We start from the raw sequence: 14,358 nt of genomic DNA, 5'->3' as shown, positions 1-14,358 counted from the left end.
TGGGAAGGTGAGGGAGGGGGTGGGTGGGTGCGGTGAAGGCGAGGGAGGGGGTGGATTGGGAGCAGATGATGATGGAGGGCAGGGCAGGGGCTGACTGGGGGCGGCGGCGGCGTGGGTCGGGGCAGCGCGCGGGTGGATCTGGTGGCGAGAGAGAGAGGGTCGAAGGGGATCTGGTGAGAGGGAGGGAGGATAGCTAGGGGGAGGGTTCTAATGGCGCACCGTCCAGTCGTGCGCCATAAGTATGACTATTCTAATGGCGCACCACCCCTCGGTGCGCCATTAGAATTTTGTTTTAATCTAGCCCACTAACCATATCTACAACCTAACCCTATCTACAATAGAACCCACCCACTAGCCCGATTGGTCAGCACGCAACACACACACCAGGAGGTCCTGGGTTCGATTCCTAGGCTCCCCAATATTTTTTTATGCATTTTAAATGCTGTTTTTTATATTTATTTGTGTTTAAATATGTTCAAACTTGTTTAAATCATAACAGTAATATTTTTTTTATAAAAACAGTAATATTTTTTTAAAAAATATGTTCAAATTTCTTACTTGAAAATATCATCGGCGGCGGCGGTGGAGCGGGGGAGGGTGCGGGGATCGAGATCGAGATGGAGGGGGAATCGAGATCGAGATGGAGGGGGATCGAGATCAAGTGTCCTCATGAATTCAAAAAGTGCCCATGAAATTTAAAAATATTCATGATATCAAAAAGTTCCCATGAAATACAATCGAGAAATGAAGACTACGATTTAAATACAATCGATCTTAGCTAGCTATCTGTTCACATATCTTCTTGCCCTTCTTTTTCGCAAATGGAGTTCTTTTGTGGAACGGATGTCCTTTAGGTAGGGTGGTCCTGCTTCTTCCTGTGGTGTGTGCTGCTACTTCATCGTCGTTGTCATGTTCGATCTTCGGGTCACCGTACTTGTCGAAGTCTTGCTCATTGGCTACTCCATCCATTCCGATGATCTTCCTTTTGCCTCTCCCCACGACAACACGACTGGGCTTTGGCGGGTCGGTAATGAAGAAGCATTGGTCCACTTGGGAAGCCAGTACCCATGGCTCATTTTTCGCGGTGACGTTTGCGCCCGCGGTCTTGGATTTGGCTTCGGGTATAAACACGACTGGGCTTTGGCATAGTGCGCCATTAGTAGGTTTGCAAAAAAGTAAAAAAAAGTATATACTAATGGCGCACTGTCTTGGTCGTGCGCCATTACTAGTTCGCGCACCGTGAGCACGGTGCGCCATTAGTGTCTTCCACACTAATGGCGCACGAGCAACCGGTGCGCTATTAGTATATAGTAGTGGCGCACTACTTACCTGGTGCGTCATTAAAATCAGTCCTATCTATAGCCCTTTTCCTAGTAGTGATCCCGATTGGCTCGGGGTCACCCAGCGGCCATGCCAAGGGAGAGGGATGTCATCCTCCATCCCGATTGGCTCGGGGTCTCCCCGGCGACCGTGCCAAACCTCTCAACGAGGCTGTCTTGCAGCTCATGGCCACACATGTGATGGGCGTATAGGTTGCAACACCGCTACAACGTGGAAGCGTATGAGTAAACACATATAAAAGGGCCCATTTGAAGAAAAAAATGCATCATAGATGTTGAACATGCAAGCTTAGGACCTGAGATGAACAAACTTACATAGTTTTAGCATCCAAAATTGCAGTTTTGAAATTATATGGCTAAACTGACATAACGTTAATAGTGTTAGGGACCCAAAACTGCATTTTTTAAATTATAGGACTAAACTGACACACCTCAGTTTTAGGAGGTGCATTTTATTCTTATTATTTTACATTCATTATCTCGATATTGAAACGAGAGGGTACGTACACATCTAATCACGCGCTCGCGCTGCCCCCAGGGGGGCGGCTCGGGCGAACCCTAGCCGCAGCCGCAACCACCGCCGACCCACCCTTCTCCGCCGCTGCTCAAGGAAGCCGGCGAGCTCGTCCGGCGGACTCAGGCTATGCGCGACGGCGACCCTGGGCACCAGGCGTGGCGGCGGAGATAGGAAGTTGGAACGGCGGCTTCGGGGCTTTTCGGCAAGGCTACGCCTCCATGGCTGTCGGGGCAGTGTGGTGGCCAGCCATGGCGTGCAGTGGCGGCGGATCTGGGCGCCCCCTGCCCAAATTCGTCCTGCTGTGGGTGGTGGCGGCCCTTCGTGTCGCCGGCGCCTGGCTGCGCGTCCGGGGTGGTTCTCCGGTCTGGCGAGTGGAGGTGGTCGTCGGCGCGACGGATCTGGGTGTGGCTAGATCTATGGCCAGCGTTGTCGGGGTCGGCTTGTTCTGCAGCCGGTGCGCGCGGGCGATGGGTTCTAGCGCCAGATCTGGCCCCAGTCATCCGGCCCTGGTCGGTGGGCTTCTCTACTGCGGGTTCCTGATGGTGTCGGCGTGGTTACCGGGACCCTGGCCGCGGGTGAAGCTAGTGGAGGAGATCCAGATTGGGGAAAACCCCTTGGTCGGCCCCGGCCGGCCGCGCCGCCGCCGACGTTCAAGGGCGTCGCTTTTCTTCTTGGAGACGTCGGTCTATGTCTGCTCCTTCATTTCCCCTTCTCTGCCTCTCGGGTGAAAACCCTAACTCCGGTGGGCGGCGGCGGCGTCCTTGACGCCATGACCTTCCTGAAGGCGTCGCCTTAAGGGCTGAGTGGTGGTGGGCACTGTGTGGGTCCTTGACGGTTGCTGGTGATGGGCACTGCTTCGGGGAAAACCCTAGGATGGTTCCAGATCGGACGATGGCGGTATTGCGGTGTCGTTTCTCTCCTAGGAGCATCGTTTGTGGAGCAGCGCTGGAAGACTCAGGCAGGAGGTGGAGCGGCTCCGTCTTTTATGGAGCTTCGGTGGAGCTGTCAAGTCATGCCTGGCCGACATGTGCTACGCTGAGTCATGCCTGGTTGGCAGGTGCTACGCACGACAGATCTTCCAGAGTCTTCGCGTCTGAACGGACAAGCGCAAGGCGGTGGCGCCGTTGGGCACCGTGGTGGAAAAACGTGTGCATGTGGTATGCGCTTTAGGTCTGCTGCACCGGTTGTTAGTCCTGATACGCTATGTGGATGTATCGGCGACAACAATGGTTTTAGATATGGGGAGTGATAGCACTCCTAATTATCGAATTTGTAGGTGTGAGTGGTGGCTTCGGGTGATTTGGTATATGTTCTTGTTAAACCTTTATGAAATAATTAATAAAGATGGTTGCATGCATCGATTGATGCAGAGGCCGGGGGTTTAACCTCCTTTTAAAAAAAATGTCAAAAATCAGGGAGCAATTCAATCACTATGTCTTGCGTGCTGTAAAATATAAACATTTCACGCAAATATTGTTTTTTTTTGGGGCGGGAAGTAACATTCGGAGGCTGGTTTGATGCGTACAGATGGATCCGACGGCTAGGAAGACCCACGGACAAGGAGAAAAGGCACCCGGTCTTTCTCGGCTCTGAATGACAACGAGAATGGCGGCGCTCCTCTTACTCCGAAGGCTGGCGGCCGCCGGCGCGGTTGCAAGGCTGCAGCAACCGTACGCCGGCCTAGCCACCGCAGCAGCGAGGCAGGACGCTCTAGACGCTACCGGCGAGGAGAGCGGACGGCCGGACAAGGGGAGCAAGAACCGCTGGATGGAGCTCCCGCCGTTCACGCCAGTCGATGCCGCCGCCGCCGCGAGAGCCATTTTTCGAGGGCAGGGAGGAGATGAGATAGAAGGGAGCTCCAACTCCACCGCGATCAGATGGGTCCGGCGATGCTGCCCCCACCTGCCGGCCTCGCTGGTGCAGAAGCTCTTCCGCCTCCGCAAGGTGAGCACGACATGCTCGACCAAATGTGCCACCGAATTGCTTCCTCTTATGGAATAAAAGGAGTTGGTTAACGCCTGATGCTTACACAATTGTCTAATTGCTCGCTCCTATTGTGTGGTCGCTGAGTTGAATTTCTGCACTTGCATGCAAAAAGACCTTATTTATCCAGAACCTCGGACTAATGAAGGAAACACAATCGTTGGAGTTATTGTCAACAGAATACCCTACTTACATCAAAATCCAGTTCTATAATCGGAACTGAGATGACTCGTGTTAGGCAACACTGCAGTCTTAGTTTCTCTAGCTTGTTGGCTGGAAGGATGGCTCCAGCAATTGTGTGGTGTGCTATGTCTTCTTTGCATTTTTTTTTAATTGTTGCACTTCCAAACGAAGCAAGCGGTTAAGGTTTCACTTGGTGGTTCATGAATAGATTGGGTATCTGATGAACAGATATTTTTAGTTTTTCCTACCGGATGTAAGTTTGGCCCTTGTGTGCATGCACTTGGACTCGGAAACTACCAGATGATGAATGATATTGTTATCATCTCAGCATTCTTGAAATAATACACTGCACACTGTCTATGATTCATATATTTGTTTGGAAGTATGTTTCCTCTTTTAATTTAAAATGGCATGCTTCTTTATTAAACCGAGAGATTCATATACCAACATTTAGAAAAACGTCATCATGCCATCAACATTTTTTAGAACCTCAGGTGTTAGAAGTGTTACTAGAATTATTTAGATATAACTGCAGGAAGAATTATTTAAAAATATAAACAATTGCTGATGCACACATTTGCCAAAGAGCAAAGCGTTCCCGTTTTGTTACCACCAATATATACTTGAGGTGGTGGAAAACTGTGCAGGCAGAGTTTCTTTGTGAACTGAGCATTCATGCAAGAACATGAGGCGTTCTTGCTGGATACTGTTTGTAGGTCTGAGGTACTTAAGTTTTTTTCTTAATCTTGGTTAAGAACAATCTAGAACAGGTTTCTGTTTAGGAAATGCATGTTAAAACTGCAGGAGATTAGCAATCTACTATTTTTTTAATTTTAAATACCGCAAGCTGCTTTTTGAACCACTACTGTGATATAAGTTATTTTTCTCCATGAGCGTTATAAAATTAAAACTTTTATTAAGAAGATCTTAATTGTGTTTGGTGACTGACAGGTTAAGAAGAATGCTGTGACTGCTGAGACGTCTTCCACAGATGCTAGTGCTGAGCAGTTCCGGTTGAGAAGGGTAACGAATATAATGCGTGAATTAGATATACCTAGTAATCTAAATTAGAAATATTTGTGTTGTATCATTTATAGTTCATTATACTCGTACTTTTCCGGTTTGCAGACACATACACACTTATCAGTCCAATACATGAATAATGCTAAATTTGAACAGCACCTATTTTTCACGTAATACTTAACTGAGAAACTTGGTAACTTCTTACCATTGTTTGTAAGATGCAATGTGACCACTACAGTCGACGTGACCAGATAATGACACATGGATAATGTAAAACACTAAAACCCAATGTATCAGTCATTCGCATTCATACTTCTGTCATTACTGGAACCAGACATACAGTGTTCATACCCTTTGTTGTATGGTCGCTCGGGTAAATATGAAAGAATTCGTTGAGCCTCGGCTTTCCCTTTTTGGCCTGCCTTCTCCATATGATGGTGTATTTCCAGTATTTCTGCATCCATCATATCACATTGTCCCATACTACATGGCCTGATTCTTCCTTGACATGTGCTCTGTGTTTTGGTTTTGTTTACTGCAGAGTACATTTGTGGTACCACTGTAGAATGTGGGATGAGATTATATAGCATTGTAAATCTTAGTTGGTACCATGCCTGATGAGATAAGAGAGCACGTATTTTAATTGGTCCTGAGTGCTCTCTGGCAGTTTGTGACTTTGTTTTCATTGTTGAAGGTTTCAGCGAAAGATCACCTAGTGCCTGGTGATACCCTTTTGTTACCTGTTAATATTCAAGAATCTTCTGTTGCTGAGAAGACCAGGAAACTTGATAACAGGAATGAGATTGATTTTTTACGTAGCCTTGAGATTTACAAGGTCTTGATTTATTTTTGTATTTAAAAGATTATGTTAATTGATTTGGGTGGTAAATAATATCCTTTGGTGTTTGGAATTCTTTCAGGACAAAGCCATCATTGTGGTAAACAAACCCCCTGGAATGCCAGTTCAAGTAGGTGACTTTATGCAGGCTTATTTTTTGCCTGATGTTTCATAAGATTTTGCAGTGCATAATAAAGCTTTTCTTGTTTCTCTACTTGGAGGGTGGTGTTGGCATAAAAAACAGTATAGATGTGCTGGCGCCTATGTTTGAAGAAAATTCTTCTGATGCACCTCGCCTGGTGAGTTCGGTACAGTTCAGTTGTTTCTCCTTGTAGCGAAACCTGTAAACATGGAAGTTTTGCCTGTTGTATCTCCTTCGTTTGGAAAAAAAGTACTTTCTGAGGGAGTATAGAATCAATTGTCATTGCTGTGAGTATAGAATCAATTGTCATTGAGGTGTAAGTACTTTCTGAGAAGATAATGATTAGGGCAGTGTTGTGCTGCTAAGGACTGAATTTGTATTTGTCAAGGTCTGAACTCAGTGAACAATTCTAATAAACTTTTAATTCTCCATTGGCAATTCATGTTTTTCATTTAAATTAAGACTGTAATATATACTTCCGATGAGTGATATATTTTGTATAATTATTCAAGATCTCTTTCCATTTGTAGTACCTACACTAGCAGAAAATTGCTATATTTGAATAAACAACTTGTTTGTGTTGATATACGTAGAGTTGCATGTTCGTTGATGCCCTCATTTGCTTTTCAGGTCCACAGACTTGACAGGGATTGTAGCGGCGTCCTTGTTCTGGGTAGAACTCAACTTAGCGCTTCCATTTTGCATGCTATCTTTCGTGAGAAAACTGCTGATGCTTTAGCTGATGTAAGTTCAGTGTAACTTTTACTGTGTTTTTCAGTGTTCCCATTGAATTTCGCACCATATTATATATAATGCAGCTGCATGTTATTCATGTACTTATCTTGATATTCATATATTTTATATTGAAGGGTACTCAACAAGTATTACAACGAAAATATGTTGCACTTGTTATGGGAACACCTAGACATCCCAAGGGTTTACTGTCCGCTCCACTTGCGAAGGTTTGTAAGAATATACGTTGCTGTTCCCTTGCTGTTTCTATTTTGCAAAAATCTTCTTTGTAGTTTTGAAGCATCCAACTTCACTGACAAGAGATGTAACCAGAAACAACCATGCGTTCAAGTAGATACAATAGATATTTACTAGTACTTAACAAGAAGACATGGTCTCTTTTTCCTCCTTAAGTTAAGATATAGATTTGTTTTACTTTAAAATAATATAAAATGAATTGAGTGTAGGCAGGTGATTCAAGTATAGACAGGTGTGTACCCCTGTTTTTTCTTGTTGTGGACCTCCGATTCGGTTGGATTGTTGTATGTCGTGTGCTTTATCTATAAAGCAGGGCGTGGAGCCTTTTTGGGTAGAAGTTCACATTGGGTATTTACCAAATTGCATAGTGTAGGTGGGAGATTGTGACCTTAGTAAAGTACAGGAGTATGGGGCAGTTTCCTCTTTCCGCAAGTTGGGTGTTCCTCTGTCACATATCCTTTTATCTATCTCATGCTCAGAACTCTTTGTTATTTCCCACGTCGTTTGTTCATCCAATACCTTGATCATTATTGTGATTTGTATCCCTTTATTTATATAAAGTGTGGTTTAGCTTCGCATGGCTGTAATGACCATTAGTTTCGTGTATGATATATTGTTGGATTGTTTAATAATGGCAAAATTGTCACTACATGAGAAGTACTTCGAGATAACATGCGTCTAGCTTAGTGGTAAGACCTCCAGGTGTGGGGCTGCCAACCAGGGCCCATACCCTGGTTCTCACAGAAAAGGCCCCTCGCTTAGTTTTTCCTCCATGCGTTTCAGATCACCAATTGCGTCACCGTAGCGGGTGGAGCCGGTGTTCAGGACCTTTCCTCGACCTAAAAAGCAATGCCTTCGGGTTTCTTTCCCAGAGGGCCGAGTGTTTTTTTTTAGAAGTACTTCAAAATATAAATTTGATGGTGTAACTTTTGTACCATGAAACCTATACATTGCTGGAGAAATTGTTGGTCAAAATTGGTCGCTGAGGAGCCAGAAGGCCCGGGCAGTTCAAAATCGGGTTCCCCCCACGATCCCGAGGACGATTCCGTGGATCCCACCGCTGTCGCCGCTGATCCATCCCCGTGTCGGGATCTTGCCCTTTTGAGCCAGGTCCCAGACTCACAGCCTGTGGAGCCTGTGGCTTCTGAGCGACCAGGATCACCTGCCGCCTTGTCGGGGCAAAGCAGCGCTACGCCTACTCCTGTCGCTCCAACGGGCCCAGGAATCCTCGCTGACCAGTCAGCACTGTTCCCAGACCCCACTTCTGCGGCGCTGGCGGGAGGAGCCGCAACGACTGGCGCCCAAACCGCTTCTGCGCCCGCGACCGTGGTTTCTCCTCCCTGCATGGCTACTACCGGGCCAATTGGGCCAAACGGGGCTGGGCCGCTCCACGCTGAGCCTGAATCCCCAGCCACGTCTCCCTTGGAGGCTGTTGCCGGGCCAGTTGCCGCTGGGGCACAGGAGGCCGAGGCCCAGAGGACAGTTTCGATCCTGCAGCGACCCCGGGGATCCTCCACGCCGGCGCCCAACACTGATCAGCGATCGCCTGCACCTGAACCCCGCTCTCCGGCATCTGGACGATTCGCTTCGCCGCCGATCACGATGCGGCGATCTCGCAGCCGCGCAACCACACAGCAGGCTTGGACGCTTGGCGAGTTTCTGGCCGCGGCCACGAAGCACATCAGCGCGGCGCTGCCGACTCCCGGGAAGCGGCCACGTCGTCCCCTCAACTTTGCCCCACGGCGAGGACGCTCCGCGGCTGCGGCCACACCCGTGGCGGCGCCGCCGACGGCTGAACGGAGGGCGCACGTGCAGATCCTACGCACTCTGGGGATTGTAGGCACCAACCAAAAGATCACAGCCACCGAGATGAAGGCCTACGACTACATGTTCGCGGCACCAATCCCCTTATCCGTGCTGAAGGCCATCGCTGCCCTGGTTGATCGGGAGATCCCAGCGTGCTTCGCCTCCCCCACGCGCACGGCCGCTGCCGGTGACAGCTAGATCCGCCGGCCATCCATCGTCGACCTCTTGTTCATGGATCACGGACTAAAAATCGCGGTTTGGAACGTACGCGGCCTCAACTCGCGTGCACGACGTTGTGCTATCCGCTCTCTGCTGGGCACTACCGGAGCCTCCATTGTATGTCTTCAGGAAACTAAGATGGCTTTGATCTACTCGTCCATTGTGCTTGACATTCTCGGCTCAGAGTTTGACGACTACACGTACCTGCCGGCCGATGGCACGCGGGGCGGTATCCTCCTAGCCTGGAAGAGCAGGGCTGTCACGATCTCCGACCCGTTGCTCACCCAGAATGCGCTCACGGCCAAGGTATCCGTGGCCTCTGGGACGCCGTGGTGGCTGACGACGGTCTACGGACCCCAAGACGACGCGGACAAAATTTTGTTCCTCCGCAAGCTGCGCGATATTCGGGCGGCATGCCCAGGCCCATGGATGCTATGTGGGGATTTCAACCTCATATACCGCACGGAGGACAAAAACATGGGTGGCCTGCACCGGCGCATGATGGGAAGGTTTCGCCGCGCCATCAACGACCTCGCCTTGAAGGAGATTTATCTCAACGGGCGTCGCTTCACGTGGTCGAATGAGCAATCGCCGCCCACGCTAGTGCACCTTGACCGCGTCCTTTGCACATCGGACTGGGAGGACGCGCACGGCGAATGCCATCTCCGGTGCCTTGCTTCGGTCGTGTCGGACCATTGTCCGCTGCTGCTGGATTGCTCCCCCATGCCGGTGGCGCACAAGCGTTTCCACTTTGAGGACTATTGGCTTAGGCTTGACGGCTTCCACGACACCGTTGCCGCGGCTTGGAGCTCCGCGCATGACGACGACCCATTCCGGCGGCTGGTCAAGCGTCTCCAGGCCACCGCTCGACGCCTATCGAGTTGGAGCGCCAAGTCCACGGGCAACATACGGGAAAAGCTGGCCATATCCCGCGAGCTGATCTTACGCTTCGACAAAGCACGGGAGGACCGGGCGCTCTCTCCTCCGGAGGAATGGCTCCGCAAGCAGCTCAAGCTCGCCTACCTCGGCATGGCATCCATGGAGCGCACAATCGCTAGGCAGCGCGCCCGTATCGCGTCTCTCAAGGACGGCGACGCCAACACGAGCTTCTTCCACCGGCAATGCTCCTACCGGCGACAGAAGAACCGCATATACGGCCTTGCCGTTGAAGGGCATGTGCTCACGGTTCATGAGGAAATGGCCAACGCAGCGTTTTCGCATTTTGATGGCCTGGTGGGCACCGCTGTGGACCGGGCGCACACGCTGGACCTCTCCCAGCTCATTGAGCCCGGCGACCTAGCATGCCTAGACGCGCCCTTCAGCCAGGAGGAGTTTTGGGAGGCGGTCAAACGCATGCCGGCGCGCAAAGCGCCTGGACCGGATGGCTTCACCGCGGAGTTTCTGCGCGCCTGCTGGAGCATCATCCGCCATGACATATGGGACGTTTTTGAACTGCTTTACACGCTGCGCGGCCGCGGGTTCAGCAAGCTTAACCAAGCGCTGCTGACCCTGTTGCCTAAGCGCGCGGACGCCCACACGCTCGGTGACTACCGGCCGATCTGCCTGATCCACATTGTGGCCAAGATCTTCTCGAAGGTCCTGTCATTGCGCCTCGCTCCCAAGCTTGATACCCTTGTAAGCCGCAACCAAAACGCATTCATTGCCGGGCGCAGCCTCCATGATAACTTCGTCCTAGTCCGGCAATCCCTCAAGATGCTGCACCAACTTGGCGCACCCAGGATCATGCTCAAGCTTGACCTCACACGCGCCTTCGACTCCATCTCGTGGCCCTTCCTCTTTGAGGTGCTGCGCCAGTATGGATTTGGGGACCGATTCCGGGAGTGGATGGCCATTCTGCTCTCCTCGGCAAGCACGCGGGTCATGGTCAATGGAGTTCCCGGCCCGCCAATCTGGCACCGCCGCGGCCTACGACAAGGTGACTCCACCTCCCCACAACTCTTCGTGCTAGCGGTGGACACCCTTGGGAGGCTGATGCGACACGCCCTACAGACCGGCATCCTTCAGCAGCTGCATCCCCGACGAGCCATTCCGGCGATCTCTCTTTACGCCGATGATGTGATGTTGTTCTGCCATGCCACTACCGAGGAGATTGTCGCTGTCAAAGGCATCCTGGACGTGTTCGGTACGGCTTCTGGGCTCCGAGTGAACTACGCCAAGAGCTCAGCCATGGTCCTTCACGGCGGCGACTACGGAGAGGGGCTGCTGGAGCCGCTCGGGTGCCCCGTCGTGGCCCTGCCGGTAACTTACCTGGGCATCCCGCTCTCCACTCGCCGCCCATCCGCAGCACAGCTGCAACCCCTCGTCGACGCGGTGGCGGGCCGGCTCCCTTCCTGGAAAGCTTGGCTGATGAACAAAGCGGGACGGCTAGCGCTCGTCAAATCGGTGCTTAATGCAATACCGATCCATCAACTGCTAGCGCTTGCGCCCCCAAAGAAAACCCTGAAGCAATTAGAGAAGATTCAGCGCAGGTTTCTTTGGGCCGGCCGCGCGAACACCCACGGTGGACATTGCCACGTCAACTGGCGCAGGGTTTGCCGCCCGCTTGAATATGGCGGCCTTGGCATCCGGGACCTCGAGCGCACGGGGCTATCGCTTCGGCTGCGCTGGCTATGGCTCACGCGCACGGACACAAATCGAGCTTGGCAGGGGCTGGACCTGCAATTTACGACGGAAGAGCGCGCGCTCTTTTATGCATCCACGACCATGGCCATTGGAGACGGCAGGACAGCCCTGTTCTGGGAGGATCGCTGGCTTGGCGGCCAATCCGTCCGTGAGCTCGCGCCCAGGCTCCTCAAGTGCATCCCCAAGCAACGCCAAAAATCGAGAACGGTGGCGGAGGCCCTGGCTGGCAATAGCTGGGCGCGTGACATCCATGGCTCGCTAGGCCTCCCAGAGATTGGACAGTACCTTCAGCTCTGGCACTTAGTGCAGCATGTCGAGCTGTCCAATGAGCCGGACAGGCTGCTCTGGAGCTGGACAGCCAACGGCGTCTACACCGCCCAGTCTTGCTACCGGGCAACTTTCCAGGGTACGACGGGCTGCCACTCCTGGAGGCTCATCTGGAGGAGCTGGGCACCGCCCAAGGTGAAGTTCTTCCACTGGCTGGCATGTCAAGATCGCTGCTGGACCGCGGAGAGACTTGCACGTCGTGGCCTGCAACACCACCCGCGGTGCCTTCTGTGCGATCAGGAACCGGAGACGATCGGGCACCTGACGCTCACATGCCCATTCACTAAGCAGACATGGCATGAGGTCTTATCTTGGTTGCGCTTGCCGGCGCCGGCGCCCGAGCATGACGGCTCGCTCATGGATTGGTGGCTGCACGCAAAGGAATCCACACCGCCAGCGCTCCGCAAGGCGCTCAAATCTGTGGCACTTTTGGTGCCGTGGATGATCTGGAAGCATAGAAATGCGTGTGTTTTCGACCATGTGAACCCATCGCTGAATGAGCTTGTAGACAGGATTAAAGACGAGACCAGATGTTGGGCAAAGGCTGGAGCTCAAGGGCTCAGGGTCGTTTTGCCATCATCCTGGGATGTGCACTGAGCCTCTGTTGTGTGCGTGTAAACACTGCCTCCTAGGAGGATGTAAATACCCTCTCTTTCCAATGCAATGAAACGCAAAAGCCATTTGCGTTTTCTCGAAAAAAAATTTAAAAGGTTATAATCTTAAACGGCATGGGTGCCACGTAGAAATCAGCGGATGGAGTACTATTTTATGGAGGTCTCCTTTTGCAGGTTTTATTACAAGATGGCAAGTCTGAGCGTCTGACTGTTAGAGCTGGTCCAAATACTACGTCTGTTCAGGATGCTTTGACAGAATACAGAGTGATTGAATCTTGCCCCCAAGGTAGGCAAACAGCAATCTTGTCTGTTGAAAAAACAAACGTTACTTCTTCTTTCACAAAGTAAATTACTGGTAGCAGTGTTATGTTAAGATCTCAAGTTCTTCTGAACTTATGAGATAATTCAGTACCATAACGCAATCGGTATGACCGGTAGTGTAAGAAGAAAAGGAATGCCAATATGACATGGAGTGTTAAGTATTAACCATCATCATTCTATATCATTGGGGTTTGCTAATGATTGTAGGGTTCACTTGGTTGGAACTATTTCCTCTTACCGGAAGAAAGCATCAGGTAATTTCAATCTCTGAACAAAGATCTTACGAAGTATCATAATCACACTCACCACGACAAAACCTGATTTCTCCTGAAAACCCGCCCAGCTCCGAGTCCACTGTGCAGAGGTTCTCGGAACACCGATCGTAGGGGACTACAAGTACGGGCGTCAAGCGCACCAGGACTGGACACCTCTCCCTGTGCCGCAAACAGTCGACAAGGAACTGCTCAGGAAGCAGAGGCTTCCCTTTGGTCTTGTCCTGGGTGGCGGGAGCGTCGCGGAGGAGCAGCCTCAGTTGCATCTGCACTGCAAGCAGATGATGCTCCCTGATATCTCAGCTGCCGTCCAAGGGTTGCAGTCTGAAGACGCCGATCATGATTTCTCGGGTCTCGAGAAGCTCAGCTTCGTTGCTCCATTGCCGCTACACATGCCGCTGAGCTGGGAGGTTTTGAAGTCCGTTGACAAGTAATTGAAGAGTGGTGTACTTAGTGTCTGTTCTCTACGCCGACCTACTGTGATACGGATGATGTGTTGCTCAAGACTACAGCCACAGAAGCTTCACCAAAAGATCTCATTTTAGTACTATAGCACAGTGACGGCGATTCCTTTTTTCTTTTTGTTAGGGAACTAGATGACCCGGTGCGCCAAATGGCGCAGAGACCCATTTAAAACCATGTTTGCGTTGAAAATATTTGCCTTTTTTAGTAACTTTATGTTTGATCAAGGATGGAGACCATGTCAAACCCGAAGTGTTTTGAACGTGTATTTGGACAATGTGTCATTTGGCTCTATGTTACCCAAGTAAGGTGCAAGGTTCAAATTCAAGCATCAAGGGTAATGATTCTAAACCTTTTATAACAGAAGTCTTTGCATTTGTTAGAAACTTCGAGTTTTAGCAAGCACTGAGGGTAATAATTCAAATTATATACCTTAGCATGTGAAACTAATAAAAACCGAGAATCTGCATGATATGGTATATAGGCATGGTTTAAAGGTCTTTTCGGTTTTTGCTATGTTGGATGCTCTATGATGAGTAAAAGAACCTAACTATTTATCTCAGATCAAATGCTATAGATTTCACACGGAGCTCATGCGGCCCACTGACGTTTGTTGGGCTAGGCCTAACCAGTGAAAAGGGGTTGTCAAGGAGAATATGATATATATATATATATATA

General features: G+C 50.4%; 1 protein-coding gene across 1 annotated transcript; it reads left to right on the top strand.

The window, feature by feature from the left end:
- The first annotated feature begins 3,425 nt into the window (after positions 1 to 3,425).
- Positions 3,426 to 14,008, top strand: LOC119308582 (RNA pseudouridine synthase 4, mitochondrial-like). Its single transcript, XM_037584710.1, has 10 exons — positions 3,426 to 3,801; positions 4,975 to 5,046; positions 5,741 to 5,881; positions 5,967 to 6,014; positions 6,106 to 6,183; positions 6,657 to 6,770; positions 6,896 to 6,988; positions 12,800 to 12,911; positions 13,154 to 13,200; positions 13,290 to 14,008. Exons 1-10 carry the CDS (start codon positions 3,451 to 3,453, stop codon positions 13,650 to 13,652), a joined length of 1,419 nt encoding a protein of 472 aa, XP_037440607.1. The 5' UTR covers positions 3,426 to 3,450; the 3' UTR covers positions 13,653 to 14,008.
- Positions 14,009 to 14,358: the final 350 nt, after the last annotated feature.

The sequence above is a fragment of the Triticum dicoccoides genome, chromosome 5B (genome assembly GCF_002162155.2).
Source record: "Triticum dicoccoides isolate Atlit2015 ecotype Zavitan chromosome 5B, WEW_v2.0, whole genome shotgun sequence".
In the NCBI taxonomy this organism is placed as follows: Eukaryota; Viridiplantae; Streptophyta; class Magnoliopsida; order Poales; family Poaceae; genus Triticum; species Triticum dicoccoides.
The sequence above is the reverse complement of the archived record's forward strand: the minus strand, read 5'-3'. Positions and strand labels throughout refer to the sequence as shown.